At 36.9% G+C, this 17132-nt stretch overlaps 1 protein-coding gene across 2 annotated transcripts in view; it reads right to left on the reverse strand.

Annotated features, from left to right (window-relative positions):
* The window catches only part of LOC108973894 (organic cation transporter protein), a gene marked incomplete in the record, with an annotated part of 10199 nt that extends 3750 nt beyond the window's left edge, over positions 1-6449 (reverse strand). Inside the window, 7 exon segments of one of the 2 annotated variants that reach the window (XM_018941408.1) lie at positions 148-241; positions 342-462; positions 561-1184; positions 1256-1362; positions 3409-3667; positions 5852-6076; positions 6207-6449. In XM_018941408.1, coding sequence (XP_018796953.1) covers positions 148-241; positions 342-462; positions 561-1184; positions 1256-1362; positions 3409-3667; positions 5852-5994 — 1348 coding nt within the window. 2 annotated transcript variants of the gene reach the window in all.
* Between the last annotated feature and the right edge of the window lie 10683 nt (positions 6450-17132).

A 17132-nucleotide genomic window follows, 5' to 3' on the forward strand; every position in this document is an offset into this window, starting at 1 on the left:
TGAATATTAACACTTTCTGATTACTTCTTTTTAATTTTTTTTTTTAAATATTTTTGTTCTATTAAAAATAAGTTTTTTCTATTAAAAAATGCAAAATTTTGTCAGTTTTATTTTTATATATAGCAAAAACAGACATGATATAGCTACCTTTAGTTATATAACCGCCCGCTATACAAGTGGCGGCACAAAGAAAGAGTGAACCCGATAAAGCGCATCGTCGACCCAATTTTCGCAAGCATATCTACATATATAAAAATGTATCAAAAAATAATACATTAATAAGTTTAAATTAATAAATGATTGAATAATAATATATAACAGTACTTTAGTTAAAAACTCACCCAAGCTAGCGTGTAACCGGGAATTTCTATCAGACAGACTAAAACGAAATTTAAATATTTATTGCCACTAAGATTTGTTGAATTCAATGAGAGTCCATAGAAAACGACCGCATTTATAGCCCTATTAGTAAATATTATACAAAATAAATTCTATACACTAGACAAGCAAAGCCAAATTTAAGTGATAAATTCCATAAACTAGTTAAACTGCACACTTACCAAATGTACAGCATTATCGCATAACGTATTAGAAGTGTTTTTGACTTGAATATATCACAGACTGCGCGCCAAATTTCATTTTTACCTCCAACACCATTTTCTCGCATCTTCTCCGAATCCGCATCGCCATCCGTCGCTTTCGTCGGCGTTGGTGGTGGCACACAATTTTCGGTCTTAAAACTGGCCAGTAGTTGCAGCGAGAGTTCTCGCCTATTAATGGCTGCAGCGCGTTTTATAATCACACCCGCCTTTTCGCGTTCATTTCGTGCGAGGAGCCAACGCACTGACTCCGGCACGAACCAATAGTAGGCGATGAAGAAGAGCGGTGGCACCGACAGCGCGTATTGTATTAGCTGCCAGTCTTGTAGTAGCCAAGCGGTTGCACCCACCAGCGCTTCACCAACGGCATAAAAGTAGTTCAGTACTATCGAGGACATCTCTCGCATGCTGGGACCCACCATTTCCACCCCGATAATGAAGGCTAACGGGTATACACCCGAAGTGCCGACTGCATTGAGAAATGCGAAAACTAAGAAGCTATTGTAGTCCCATGCGAGACCCTGTGCAATGCCTGTAATGGCCATGAAGACGCTACAGAGTATAAAAATATTCTTCCGTCCAAAGCTGTTGGTAGGGTGTTTATGTTAATTAGACGTAATGCTTAGTAAAAATATTTATTTTTTTGGCTACTGTACCGATCGGCTAGATATCCGGAGATTGCTGTTCCCACTACGAGTCCCGCAAAATGCATTGTGCCCACAAAAGCGAGCTTCCAAACGTTTTCTTTACAAGTTAACTGCCACTGTGGGAATATCATATTCATTTACTTTTCATATTTATTGAATAATATAGAACTTGGAGAATGTGGCTCTGCATATGCATTATGAATAATGTAATAAAAATATACTGGTGGCAACCCTGTACCCTGATAGCTGAAATCACTGTGGGGGAGAGAAAGATTCGTCTTGGTACTACGAATGGCTGCCCACAGGGTTGAGTTCTATCCCCTTTTACTATGGAGCCTAGTAGTAGATGAGGTCCTTGAGTTGCTCACAAACAATAGTATTCGGTGCCAGGGGTACGCCGATCACATAGTCATAATGGCACGAGGTAAATTTGAGAATATTCTTTGCGACATAGACCAAAGATGCTGAAGTTTAGATAAGGGATGGTTAAACATCAACCCATCAAAAAAACCGTAGTCTCTTTCACAAAGAGAAGATCTCTTCCGGGCTTATGGTCCCATCTCTTTATGGCTAAGAGTTGGAGGTGTCTAATAAGGTCAAATTTCCAGGCATGTCATTAGACGAAATAGGCGTGTGGAATTAACACTACTCAGAGCCACCGAGACCAATCATATTTAGGCGCCTAGCTGTTAAATCCTGGGACTCAAGTCAGTTATCCTCAGATGGTTGTATACCATGATCGTAAGGCCTATTTTGACATATGGAGTGGTTGCTTGGGCATCGAAGGCAACGCAATCTTCGGTAGGTGTTCAACTATCGAAGATGTAAAGACTCGCTTACGTCTGCCCTTCAGCAGCAAATGCGTACTTGCCTAACCGCAGCATTTGTAGTCAAGCTGGAGCTCAGGGGTATGACAAAGGGAAGATAAGATAATTTCGTCTCAACAGATAAAGGCCTTATAGTTAGACACCACTGGCCCTTCGTCCAAGAGATGGCGTTATGGAGAGGGTAAACTTCACAAAGAAGTTTAAAGTTATTTTCGTCAGTAAGACGGAGTGAAGTGATTCAGCACTCGATCTGCTACTGAAGGACAGCACTATCCAGTGGTACACTGACGGTATGAAAACACCGGAGGATATTGTAGCAGGCATTGTGGGACCGCAACCAACGTATCGCTATACGCAGGGATAGTCAAGCGGTACTACCACAAAAGCAATCTCAGCTTATGAAGTCAATTCGCTATTAGTGGAGGAGGGTATATGAAGACTGTTTTTCAGGGCATGATCCCTCGATAAAGCCTAAACTCAGACAGGTTTTGCTACCAAACGATTGACAGAAAGTCATATACAATAAGAACAACGCCAGAAAACATATGTTTAGTAAAACGTCAGAAACTTCGGTACCTTGGTTGGAAGGCTTTTATGTATCCTCCTTATAGTCCAAACCTGGTTCCGTGGGATTACTACTTGTTCACGTGTAAGGCAAATAATTTTGCTGGTGAAAACCTCGCCTGCAGAGAAGCTTTTGGAAATCCATTGCCCCAGGTTTTTGCCAATAGAGATGGGGGGTTTCTTTGAGAATTTGTGGTATTATGAAATTACCTGCAAAGTGGGGATGGCTCATGGACATAACGGTACTGATTTGACTAAGATCGGATTATTCTAACTATGCTTAATAAAAACCTTCAAGTTATGGCAAAAATTATAGATTTATTTTTACTATCTGTAGAGTTTTGTTATAAGTTCGGTCTAATTTGTGATTGTGCGTGATATTAATTCAGGTCTGTCAAAAAGTCTCAGTTGAACCCATTACATCAGGAAATTTTGTAATCGGTAGCAATTAACAGAGTTAACCATCTTAATTGGAAAATTTAACTGAGGTAAGAGAAATTTGGAATATTTTAAAATAAAAAATATAAAAGCTGTAAATTTAGGGTACAGATATTTAAATGTGTAAAGATTCCAAAGTATCTTATTATTAGGTCTATCGGATATATTAAAGGCTAGAAATATATTAAGAATTAGTAATGAGTTACTAATCAAACTGATTTCAGTTCAATCTTTCGAAAATATAAAATATCCATAATTATAAAACCAATTGGTATCAAAAAATTTTTTACAAATAAAGGTATCTAGTCGAATTATTTTTAAACTTGGTCTTACTTCTTGCACAATAGTTCGCTCGTCATCGTCATATACCCACGAGTAGCATCGCTCGCGTATGTTTTGATTGAAGAAATCCTTCGAACATTCGCTGATATGATATACGTCGGTTATATTGTCGCTGACTGCTTTATAACGGTAACAATTTTCCGGTGTGAAATGCCCGTATTTATCGTACGAGCCCGGTGTCGCATTGGCCAGCCAATGTGCGTGTAATTGAGGCTCGATTGGATCATCACACTGTGGTATCAGGCATCTTCATGAAACAACAATCATACACATACATATGTATACAGATATTATAAAGTATATTATATATAAAGTTAGAATGTAGATAATTGAGATATCCGAATCGTGATTCATGTAGATTGCGTGAGATTGTGAGGTGTTTTAAAGTGCGTGTGAATACTTGTATTTAGTGAATTGATGAGGAGGATGCAATAATTGTATGTATATTTCAGTAGTATGGGTTTTTACGAGATCTTGCCAGACTTTGGAAAGATTCTTTAACAAATATTTACCCGTTAATATACTGGGCAGTCAGCGTGATAATGTACGCTCTGTACGGATAGACAGGGCATGATCGTTTATTGAATTGGGTGGGAAAAACAACCTTAAAATCGGAGCATGTAGTTCATAGCGCAAAAAATAATTTTAATTAAAATTCAGAAGAATTTTTCTGTTGATATGATGCTCACACCAAAAATTTAAAATTGTCTAAGCACTTCTCTGTCAATATGAGCAATGAAGAACGTTCAAAAGTGATTGTTGTTGAATTAATTAATTGTTGTTGATGAAAAATCCGCAAAATGATTTTGGATGAACAGAGAGCTGACACTCCATATCAAAGCAATATATTGTATCTATTATTTAGGATTATGAGGCATGAACCCACAATTGAGAAAATCTAGAAATCAATGAAAATGATTGAAAAGTTGCATGAGTTCCCTCTGAATGGCCGCCAAATGCGCGAATTTTGTAAAAAAAAAATATTTTTCTTTAAAACGATACACGAAACGATAATCAAATAAAAAACTCAATTTTGATCAAACAGGGATCTGTTTTCTATGTCAGTTTTGTTTTTGACTTAAAGAAAATCTCGGCCAAATGGCTACAACGTCTCTGTTGGCATATTTCCATTCTTTATCATAAATTTTCGATGACCCCATGCAGCACTTCGGTTGTGGTGCGCTGAATCATGGCTCTGAGCTCCTCGAGCGTTGCTAGTTGGTTGGCGTAAACCTTTGATTAAGCATAACGCTAGTGAATTTAGAAGTGTTAAATCGCATGATCTTGGCGGCCAACATTGTGTTATTGGTGGTAATATAATTTCCTCCCTCGTTTTGAAATAAATAAAGCCAAAAGAAGCCGCCATACTACTACTAGCACCAAAGGGTAAATTTCTGGTGATGCAATTGTCCTGAACCAAAAACCGACAAAAAACGGAGACTCTACAATCTGCGCCAACCACCATGGGTTAAGCCCATCGCATATAAGGTTCTATCGAACGTACTGTGTGAAAGACTAAAGCCCTCCATCAACAAACTGTTTGGTGCTTATCAGTCTGGCTTTAGACCTGGAAAATCTACAATCGACCAGATTTTCACCATGTGCCAAATCTTGGAAAATGCCCGTGATAGGAATATCGACATACACCTGGCGGTGTTCGATTTAAAAGCTGCCTTCAACAGCACGAAATGGAGCTGTTTCACTGCCTTTGTGTCTGAACTTGGTATCCCCGCAAAGTAATACTTTTGAGCAACACCAGAAGCTCCTTCAGGTAGGGGAAAGATCTCTAGAGCCGTTCGATGCCAAGCGAGGTTTCAGATAAGGAGACTCCATGAGACTTCTTCAATCTATTGCTGAAGAAAATAATACGAGCTGCAGAGCTAAATAGAGATGGTACAATATTCTATGAGAGTGTAAAGCTGCTGGTGTACGCAGATGATATTGGTATCAAGAACCGCGCCGTTAGTTCTGCTTTCTCCAGACTGGACAAGGAAGCAAATGGATAAAGTTCTCGGAATTAAGAAACAACGGCTTAGCTGGCTAATTCATGTCGTCCGAATGGATGAAAACAGTCCAGCTCTGTGCATATTCGATGTAGTTTCCGTCGAGAAACCAGAAGAAGAGGAAGGCTTCTACTCTGTTGGAAAGACTAGGTGGAGAAGGACCTAGCTACACTTGGTATCTCGAATTGGCGCCTAACAGCGAAAAGGAAGAAACTGGTGCGCTGTTTTAAACTCTACTGTAACCGCGTAAACGGTGTCCACGCCAACAAAGAAGAAGATGTTTTATAGGGTATCTGTCGTTTTCTAATTGGTGTTACAAATTTCAGCGTATAATAAACCAATTATGCGAACAATTTAAATAAATATTGGTGGAAATATATAGTATGGAGTAGTAAATAATAGTAATTGATAAATTATTTATGTCCGCTAACCTATAGGCCGGCGTTCCAGCGGTAAACACATACGATAAACTGTTCGCTGCCGCAAACATTACCGGCAAACAGATGAGCAGATAATTGGTCTTCTGATACCGACCGAACTCGCCGATTTCCTCCAATATTTGGTCGAAGTCCATTGTTAATGATGTATAGTAATTAAATTACACTTTTTATCACTGTTTGGGCACTTGAGTTTATTTAGTAAACACTTAGCAAGCGCTTGTTTCCGCAATAGAAAACATACTTATTAATTAATTAAAAATTGCATAAAATATAATCATGAAACAATAGCAAATTTTCAGAAATTTTACGTTATCTTTAAATTTTTATATATTTTATTTTTTTTTACTTTGAATTTCTTTATTTTATTTTGTCGATGATTTACGCGTCGCGACAAGCTCCACGACGGCTGTTCTGCTTGCGTTCACTCGCTGTGCGCGTATGGCAACGTACGCCGTGTCCGCACGTCTGCTAGAGCTTTCTTTAGCTGGTCAAACCAAATGTCCGTCGTACTTGTACGGTTGTATACAAGTCGTCTAGGTTTTAACGCGACGACAGCGTGGATCCAACTGAAAAGCGAATTGTGAAAAATCTTTTTGCGGCGGAAAATGCGAATAATATTGGAGAAAAGATGCTTTTTGCATGAATGAAATCGAAAGTTCCGTCTCAAAGAGACTAAATGTATGCCAAATTTATGTAGCAAATCTGCAATGCAGCGCGCTGAGCGCAAGAGAGCAAAAATGCATGCTCCCACACGTTGTGGCAAGTGTAAATTTTCTAGGTAAATAGTAAGTGCCGATGTTCACAAACCATATATACATAAATATGTACTATATGTACATATATACACACATACATGTGTCGTTATCTCAATAGTATAACATGCACTTGACGTTGAGCGAGGTAATGTACGCTGTTGCGGCCCTCTGTCAGCTGGTTTGTTGCGGTGCAGCAGTACTACTGTCTGCCACTCTCTTTATATGCATGCGCTCATCAAGCGGACATTTCTTTTTCCATGCTCTCTCGTTCTATTTTTATTTGCTCCACACTCATTTGCAATTGTTTACAAAAATAGTCGCTTTATTGGTTACACGTGCATTTTCTAGCGAAAATCCCATCGCAACCGGTCAACAGCTTGATTGGCGCTCAGGTAACACGATGTGCACTCTGCGATATATAATTATTTTACCGGGTAAAAAAAATTGCAGCAGAAACAGTTGTTTTTCTGTTGTTATCTCAAAAAGTTTGCAACGGTATGTGTGTGTGCGTGTGTGCATAATTTTCTCTTTAAACTGCCACCCGGATAAGATAAAAAGAAATTCTAGTTTGCCATTGAGTTATTAGAGTGCAATAAGCGTAAAAAGCTGGAAACTTTATACATATATATACATATGTATGTATGTACATATATCAATTAAATATGTACATACGTGAAAATGTGTACTATTTGTTCGAAAGCCCTATGCTAATTAAAATATAATTAAAAATCCGGTTTTTCATTTGACTCATGTCATTACAAAGTTTCTTCTAAAATCATTTTCCATATCATGCTCTAATTATATGTTATCAAAATACCGGGTGTTCCAAGAAGTCTGTTTCGACTGACATTTTAATGGCGTTTATACATACATATCTGTCATATTTGACGTTTGTGTTAGGCATTTAAGCGGTCATGTACACTTTTTTACTACATTGAATATAAATTGTGACAAAAAAGTACCCGGAAATTGTAGTTAAAGTAATATCTCAAAAAAATGTATTTTTTAAGTTGATAGGACGGTACTTAATTACATGGCCAAATATGAGCGCGATTTATCAACCGGTTTGTTTATAGCAGCTATTTAAGTCATTACATCTCTTAGTGCGTTGCGATTTTTGCACTAAATAAAAATATGCAACAAAGAATTTGTTCCAAATGTTTGTATTTCCAACCAAATTTCGTATGCGGAATCGTTGAGAATGTTGAAAGATGCTTACAGCGATTTAGTTTTATCAAACACACATCCCTACGAGTGGTACAAAGCTTTCAAAGACGGTGGAGAGATCGTTGAAGGCATGCCTCGTTTTGGATGATCTTCGATCTCTTCAATTGATGAAAATATTAAAAAGTGAAGGATATGCTGGAATTTCGACAGGCAAGTGTTAGAGACCTCGACATCTCTCGCGCGGCCGTTCGAATGATTTTGGTAGATATTTTGGTTATGAAACAAGTGATTGCGCGACTCGTCCCGAAAAAAAGTATCGTAAACAGGTCTCTTTGGACATGCATCATCGTGCGAATTCCGATCCCACATTCATCGAGATCATGTCTCGATATGCTGTCAATAAGGAGTTCTATTTGGCCGCATGGAGGCGTTTGCGTGAGTATATTCGTCGAAAACGACCGGAATGGTGGAAGAACAATTCATGGATTTTACTTAATGATTGGACCGTCACATCGAGCCATGAGCGTTCGAATTTAAAGCCAAAAACGCAACATCGATAGGCCACCGTATTCACCAGATTTGTCTCTATGTGATTTTTTCTTGTTCCCCAACATGAAATTGCCGCTCCGTGCAACCCGTTTTCAGTCGATTGTAGATATATAACAAAATTCGCTGAACGAGGTTAAGACCAGGCCACAAAAGTGCTTATGAAAAGTGTTTCGAGATCTGGATAAATCGTTGGCATAAGTGTAACTGATAGGGATTATTTTGACGGCGACAAACTAAATATTAATGAAAAATTAAATATTTTGCTTTTTATTTACAATTTCCGGATACTTTTTTGTCAAAAAGATTTAGACATTTAATACAATTTAAATAAAGTGTTTGTCAGCTTGGACCCCGAAAAAAAAATTTTTATTTTTGACACATATTTTCGCATTTGTGTACCTTGAGGGTTGCGCTCTAATTTTATAACCCTATAAAATAGGTTACGTATAATTGAACTCGATTTCGTAACATACTTTTATACTTTTACACTTTACAATAATGAACACTTTATCTTTATAATATTTTAATTGTTTTAAGAATCTCACTGTAGTTTTTAATTACATTATCTGTAACAGTAAAGTGGTTAGATGAAATGGGAGAGGGCACGTATACGCCAAGTATAATTTGTTAATGCTCAAGAGAGAAACGAGGTAACTGAGCATCATATGCTTTAAATAACGGAAAGGTGTATTCTATTTACATATTCCATTAGGCTAGTGTTTGAAGGTATGCGTTCCTAAGTGTTTAAGTCTTGATCTCCAAAAAACTTGAGACTGACAAGAAGAAAGTTTTGAGTTGTTTTCATATCATCTTTTTTCATATAGTTTCTGCAGGTGGCGCCTGGTGGAATTCCCAGCCTTACTGCCTGGTCTCAATAAGGCTATGGCGATCGATTTTGGGCCAAAAGGCTTTTGCGACAGCGCATGTACCGATGGTGGCCGCGCGCTGCTCAAGCTTTCGCGAATCCCAGCTATATAGTGATTACGAGATAAAATCTTTACTTTTATTTAATAGAAGTTGAAATTAGAGGGTTCAGCATCTGATATTAATTCTTATTCGTTTGTGTCAGCTTGCCACTGTCTTTTGACTGAGATTCTTTCCTCGAGCTGATTTGTGAAACTCGCATACGTGGATGTGAATTTTGACCGCGATACAAAGTACGCTCGGTCTTTGTCAATTTTTGGCGTTGCTCAAGCTAACATTTCGTCTTCCTCCATTGGACTTGCAGTAGACTTTCACCGCTGCTTTTGCTTCCAACAATTTCTTACTAGGTTTTGAACTCGGTCTTGGTCTTTATCGCTTTTAGCATCCTCCGGTGAGCGTCGCAAAGCTTCTTTTTCCGGATTGCTGACACTTTTGAAGTCTTAAGCACTGTAGCAGCTCTACTTTGCAAAGTGTAGTTGCTCGCCGGTGTTAGCATACACTTCTCCTATCAAAGTTTAGGCTGATATCTCATAATGATTTTCTTCCTTTTCGACCTCCACGCTGAGTTTTGTTTTCAAAGAATCTCTACCGCTAGCGTTTTATACCTACTGTCAGGTACCTAAATAGCTATGGCAGAATTGGATATACAACTCATCACCCAGTATTAAATGTAAAGCAAGTTACCAGGAACAGCAGAATGGATAGACGTCACCCTCTGGAAACTAATCCATTAGTTACGCCGTAATGATGTCAGCAGCGACGTCTATTGCCCAGTCAACGAAGAGAGTATAGCGAAGAGGATTTCCGCCGACTGTTGAACATAACTATTTGTAACAGCTCTGTTATCTCGCTCATCTTTAACTAGCGATCTGCTCATATGATACCGGGGACTTTCGCCTCTTTAACATAACATATCCAAAAAATCGTCGTGCGATCTCGCTAAACTTCGTTAAACCAATTTTCGACGATTAATATCTAAAGGGAAGGTCATTGTACACATTTCAGCTTTGATTTCATTCCTAACAAATCAGCGCGATTTCCGTTCAAAAAACAAAAATCGAATAACTTATCGAAATTGATATTTTACCATTTCTCGAAAATACGCGGCACGATTGCTTTCTCACTTTTTTACCAGTAGCGATTTTATGCGATATTGACAACTTTTTTCGTTCCGTTATGAAAACAATTTACCCGATTAATAACTTCTGATGTCCAATTTTTTTTTTTTATTTTGATCACATACTAAATATACAAACACACATACAACTGTTTATAATTATATATTGAAACAAATTTTGATGAAGTCAACGCCAACAGCCGTGGTATTAAAATTGAATGAACACCTATTTTGTTTATTAAAGCAAATAACAATAACAAAGATATTCGATAAGAACAAGTGGTAACAGCTTTTATTATAGTGCACTTAGATGTTCAATAAAGATAATATTGTAGAAATGTATTTCTTATTTGCAGCGTTTTATATTACCATACTTGTGATTGCAGACGAAATGTAAGCTCTCCGCAAAGCTAAGATAACAAATATTGAGTTTAAGTAGCAAAAATAACGAAAGATTTTTCAAGTCAATATAAGAGGTTACATGGGTTAACAATCGTTTTTTTTTATTGTCTTATTACATTCTACAACACCTCTAGACGAAGGATTTTTTTTTCGATTACACCAATTTTAAAAAAAATGTCGAGAAATTTTCTTGTTTTTTATAAAAATGTCTGCTAAAAATCCAATTTTCAGTTTTTTTTCCTTAGTCCAAAATCTAAATTAAGGTTTTAACTAAAACACGTATTTCTCCACTTTAAATCAAATGCGGGCTCAATTTTTTTTTTCGAAGGGAAATAGCGTCCCAATGGCTGAGTTTAAAATATTTTCCAAAAGTTTAAGAATTTCTTTGCTAATAGTGTATGTTGTAACAATAAAAATTTTAATAAAATATTTAATTTTTTATATGAGAAAAAAAGTTCTTGAAAAAAGTCTGTTTTTTACCCGAGGAAACCATGTAGTCTCATAGGCTAACTGTCCTGATGTACTACATGTGATTTTTCGGTTTCACTTGGAAGGTGAGTTTCAGAGTCAGATATAGGGTTATATATACCAAAGTGATCAGGGTGACGAGTAGAGTTGAAATCCGGATGTCTCTCTGTAAGTCCGTCCGTGCAAGCTGTAACTTGAGTAAAAATTGAGATATCATGATGAAACTTGGTACACGTATTTCTTGGCTCCATTAAGTTCGAAGATGGGCAAAATCGGCCCACTGCCGCACCCACAAAATGGCGAAAACCGAAAACTTATAAAGTGTCATAACTAAGCCATAAATAAAGGTATGAAAGAGAAATTGGCACAAAAGATTGCATTAGGGAGGGGCATATTTGAAGGTAATTTTTTGGAAAAGTGGGCGTGGCCCCGCCCCCTACTAAGTTTTTTGTACATATCTCGGAAACTACTATAGCTATGTCAACCAAACTCTATAGAGTCGTTTCCTTCAGGCATTTCCATACACAGTTCAAAAATGGAAGAAATCGGTTAATAACCACGCCCACCTCCCATACAACTGTCTCTTATACACATCTAGATGTGTATAAGAGACAGCTCAGGAACTACTCGACCGATTTCAATGAAATTCGGTATATAATATTTTCTTGACACTCTGATGACATGTACGAAATATGGATGAAATCTGTACGCTATTTTGAATTTCATCTGATGCCTTCTCTGTATAATATATACATTAGGAACAAATACGGTATTTGAGCTTAGGTATCCGTTGTGGAAAAATTTTGTGATCGGACTATAACTTTTCAAGGTCCCTGATATCGAAACACGGAGAACTCAGTGCCTAATCCAACCTGACATAATTTTTCACCGAAAATATCGGTAAATCAATGCAGTTAAAATAAATGAAAATACAATTCAATACTCAAAGTACACAAACTGATCTAATCTAATTAATTTTACAGCAAAATAAAAAAATATGTAAAAACGGATAATGAAATCTCGATTATCACTTTATCATGCGAGAGTATAAAATGTTCGGTGGAATCCGAACTTAGCCCTTGTTTACTTGTTTCTTGACATAGTTTCTGAGTTCTGCAGAAACAGAAGATAAGTTTTCAAATATTTGTGAATTAAAAGCAACCAAACGATTAGTTATTGGAAAAACAGTGGATGACACACACGTTTTAAAATTACTTTCGGCTAAGATTGAAGTCTTCATACTGTGTTAGTCACCCTGGGAATTTATTTCACATCGAAGAATTTCGACATTTTTCTAGATATTGTATTTCAGGATTTTTCAGCCCAAGTGTTCCAATCTGGTAACTCACAACATTTTCGTAAAGTTTCAAATTGATAATGTTACACATACTCTGAACATTTTGTCATACGAGCGCTATTGTGTTGTTTACAGTAACTTAATATATTCACCTGGGCCAAATATGGAATTAAATAGGGAACATTTTCATGCGATTATTTTTTACAACTTTCGCCGTGGATTACCTCAGCAACAGTGCGTTGATGAACTTAATTCAACATTTGGCGATGAAGCTCTATCAACGACCAGTTGTTATCGAATGTATGTCGATTTATGAGTATGAGCACAAAAGTAAACAGCGTGGACTGTGAGGTGTTTCCAGATGAGCCGAATTCAACAAAAGTTCTTTGCGCGCGAAACACTTCTAAACGAATAGTTGTTTTTGTTTTTTTTTTTTGGAATACCGGTATATGTCACAACGAAACCACAGGACAATGCGAGCTCTTACACAACAACTGAAACAACAGCATTTTTGAGCACTCATGCACAACATCGATTTGATGAGTGATCCACCGGATAATTCTCACTTGGCACCAATTAACTTTTTGGGCGTGCAGGACGCACCAGAATAATAAAAGTGCTTCGATAATTGATTCAAACGTTTGAAAAAGTTTATAGATTTTGGTGGATAATATTTTGAAAAACAATAATGCGTTTTTCGATAAATAATATTTGTTTTATTTCTGTAGTCCAGAAATGTAAAAGGCAACCCTGGTGTGATATCTTTCATCGTGATATCGTCAGCTCTACTTAGCATAACTGAGAGACAGGTCAATGTCCCTGAAAGAGAAAATTTTAAATCCTCACAATTTTAGCTTGTATAGGCAATTCCAACGGTAGTTTTTTGGGATGAAGGAGTCTTCTTATGAAACCTTAGAATAAATATCGACTTGCTTAAAAATTATGAATTGTAAAAATCGTTTTCGAAGCGGGGAAAACATGCTGCAATGACGCAAACTGTTCCATTGCATAGGAGTGTGTATGTATGTGTGAAAGATGTAGTTAAATTAAATGTAAAGTGTTTTGCGTGCAACAAATTGTTCTTAGACATGTCAAAGTTTACGAACATAACTAATCTATCAACGAGGCACTACATATGTAAATACATATGGTAAATGCATTAGAGCAGATCGATTTTTTTTTTCTAAAAACGTTTTACGGATCTTCTGTTTTGCTCAACTGTTTTGGAGCCAGCGATTTTGTAGGTGAGGTTTAATTTTTCAGAATATTGAAAAGTTCTGCATTAGTTTTTGAGATATCCGAATAAATATTCATACTTATGCGCTTTTTAATATTCATTCATTCATTTAATATTCTATCATCAACAAACCGACAACAAAGTGGTTGGACCTTATCAGTGTCACTTTAGGCCTGAAAAATCAACAACTGACCAGATATTTACCATTCGCCGAATCTTAAAAAAGACCCGTGAAAAGTGGATCGACACACACCACCTTTTCGTCGATTTCAAAGCTGCTTTTGACAGCACGAAAAGGAGCTGCCTTTATGTCAATATTCCCCCAAAACTAATACGGCTGTGTAAATGGACGTTGAGCAATACCAAAAGCTCCATCAGCATCAAGAAGGACACAAGTTTTCAGACAGAGGGACTACTTATCGTGCGACTTTTTTAATCTATTACTGAAGAAAATAATTCTAAAAATCAAGCAGGTAGTGAACGAGTGCAAGACGAAATATCTCTAGACAATATGTCAGCCTCGAAATCCAACGCAGAATAACACTTGCCAACACTCACTCATTACTCCCGTCCAGCTATATGGTTCAGAGGCATGGACGACATCTGATGAGTCGACATTACGAGCTTCGAGAGAAAGGTTCTGCGGAAGATTTATGGTCATTTGCGTAAAGGCAACGGCGAATATCGCATTCGATGGAACGATGAGCTGTATGAGTTATACGATCGCATTGATATAGTTCAGTGGATTAAGAGACTGCGGTTACGTTGGGTGCTTATGGATGAAAATACTCCAGCTCTGAAAGTATTCGATGCAGTTCCCGCCGAATGAGACAGAGGAAGATTACCATTATAGAGAGCATGGTCTTGCTAATCGCGTAAGCGTTATCAACGTCATTAAGGAAGAAGAAGAAAATTCGCAGAACATTTTCCGCATAAGCGATTTTTCCGGTTTTTTTTTTGGGTGCAAAACGACCCGCTCTAATATGCATGTATGTATGTATGGCTGATACATGAGCATCTACAAATATTTGAGATCGTAAGTATTTAATTCATTTGTAATTGCGCAAATTGTTATTGATGATGATGTTTAATGGAAATGTGCATGTTGATGCCAATCACAATTCAACAGATAGGCAAAGGCTACTTGAACGCCGTCATATATACATATTTATGTATTAACATAGAAATCTGTCTACAGATTATATGTTTGTATTCGCGTTTTGTTATTTCCGGATGTGTGGGAAATCCAAGATAAATGTATGTCAAGCGATCAAGGAACGATTTGAGGCGGAAAATTGAAAAAAAAAATACACCAATATAAAGCTGTACATAAATTTTACAGTAAAAACGTCAGTTAAATACTTTCGTGTACCCCTCATCAATTCCTAATAGATAAATTTAAATAACTGAGCACTCTTTAAAGAAGATCTTTCAAGCGCAGGTGGCTGCTATCATGGTAGCTGGAGTTGGAAGGTAGATATGAATTTTTCTATCTGATAATTAGAAAAAATATAAAGCTGTAAGCCTTTCAATTACAATTAAGAGTTCGTACTTGGAAAAACTTTCTTATAGGTGTCTTAGGTGTCTAAGAACGTATTTTTCGGAGTACGAAGCAAAAAAAACAAAAAAAAAACCGGTTGTCTGAACCATTCTAATATACAAGGTGCTTTCCAGAGTAAACAGAACGTTTTGAATCTAGCGCCACCTATATGTCGACTGGTGCGTTAGAATCTGTTATCTTTCTCGATTATCCAGTGAGTGATTCATGACATTTCATTTATGGGAAGTGAAGTTACCACGTTTTCAGTGTAAGTATGTTTGTCTTGTCGGTGCGAAAATGGGCTTCGAACAAAGAGCCAACATTAAATTTTGTTTTAAAATTGGTAAAGCTTTTACCGAAACGTTGCAATTGCTAAAATCACATTACCTATCCCTTAGCAGAGTGTACGAGTGGTTTTAACGTTTTCAAAGTGGTCTTGACGATCGACATGTGGTCCAATCAAAATCCGTGATCTCCGAAAATTCATTCGAAACTGTGCGTGAATTCATCAAAAATCAACCGAAATCATCATTGAAATTCATGGAAATGGAGTTCAACATCTCCAAAATATCGATTTATGTAATTTTGAGCGAACATCTGAGCTTACGAGAGTTGTGTGCAATCCAACATTCGATCAACGTTTGTGGCCGATTATTTGACCAAAAATCACATTTTAACCATTAACCACTCTCCGTATTCACCTGATATGGCACCGTGCGACTGCTTCCTTTTCGGAAAAATGCATTATGCCCATGAAAGGAAAGCGTTATAAAGACGTAGAGGCCATTCAAAAGGTTTGCATCAGCATACTGGCGGCCATACTGGCCAACGAGCTAAAACACTCGTTCGACATGCTTTTGGACCGTGCAAAAAACTGTATTGAAGCAAAAGGAGACTATTTTGAATAAAATAAATTGATTTTGCAGAAAAAAACATTTATGTTTTATTTTTTTTTTTCGAAGTCCTGTTTACTTTGGAATGCACTTTGTATACTATATACTTGTATATTCACCTATGTAAAAGGCAAATTTCTGTATACATATAGCTATAAGTATATGTATATAAAACTCTATTTGTGGAAAACAGCTGTTTTCAAACTCACAGTAATGAATTTTAAATGGCCATTCGCTAGGTAAATTAATCGATATATGTACATAAAATGACACGGTTTTAAGTATTGTATATAATATATATTATAACTTGTTATATTCTCTATTATTACTGTCTATTTTTGACTGTTTGAAGGGGTTGTTTTTCTTGAAGGGTTACGAAGACGTTCAACAAGCCAATACTTGTCCTTTCAATAAGATGCCTCAGATTCGTTGTTAAAGTTATCAAAGGAGAAAAAGGCCAGTGGTGCTCTCTATGAATGTAAAACAAATAAGGAAGGGCTAAGTTCGGGTGTCACCGAACATTTTATACTCTCGCATCAAATACGGTATTTGTGTAAAGTTTTATTCCGCTATCATCATTAGTTCCTAATGTATATATTATACAGAGAAGGCATCAGATGGAATTCAAAATAGCGTTATATTGGAAGAAGGCGTGGTTGTGAACCGATTTAACACATATTTCGTACATGTCATCAGGGTGTTAAGAAAATATTATGTATCGAATCTCATTGAAATCGGTAGAGTATTTCCTGAGATATGGTTTTTGGTCCATAAGTGGGCGACGCCACGCCCATTTTCAATTTAAAAAAAAGCCTGGGTGCAGCTTCCTTCTGCCATTTCTTCCGTAAAATTTACTGTTTTTGACGTTTTTCGTTAGTCGGTTAACCCACTTTTAGTGATTTTCAACATAACCTTTGTATGGG

The sequence above is a fragment of the Bactrocera latifrons genome, unplaced genomic scaffold (assembly GCF_001853355.1).
Source record: "Bactrocera latifrons isolate USDA-ARS-PBARC rearing strain unplaced genomic scaffold, ASM185335v1 scaffold_111, whole genome shotgun sequence".
Classification (NCBI taxonomy): Eukaryota; Metazoa; Arthropoda; class Insecta; order Diptera; family Tephritidae; genus Bactrocera; species Bactrocera latifrons.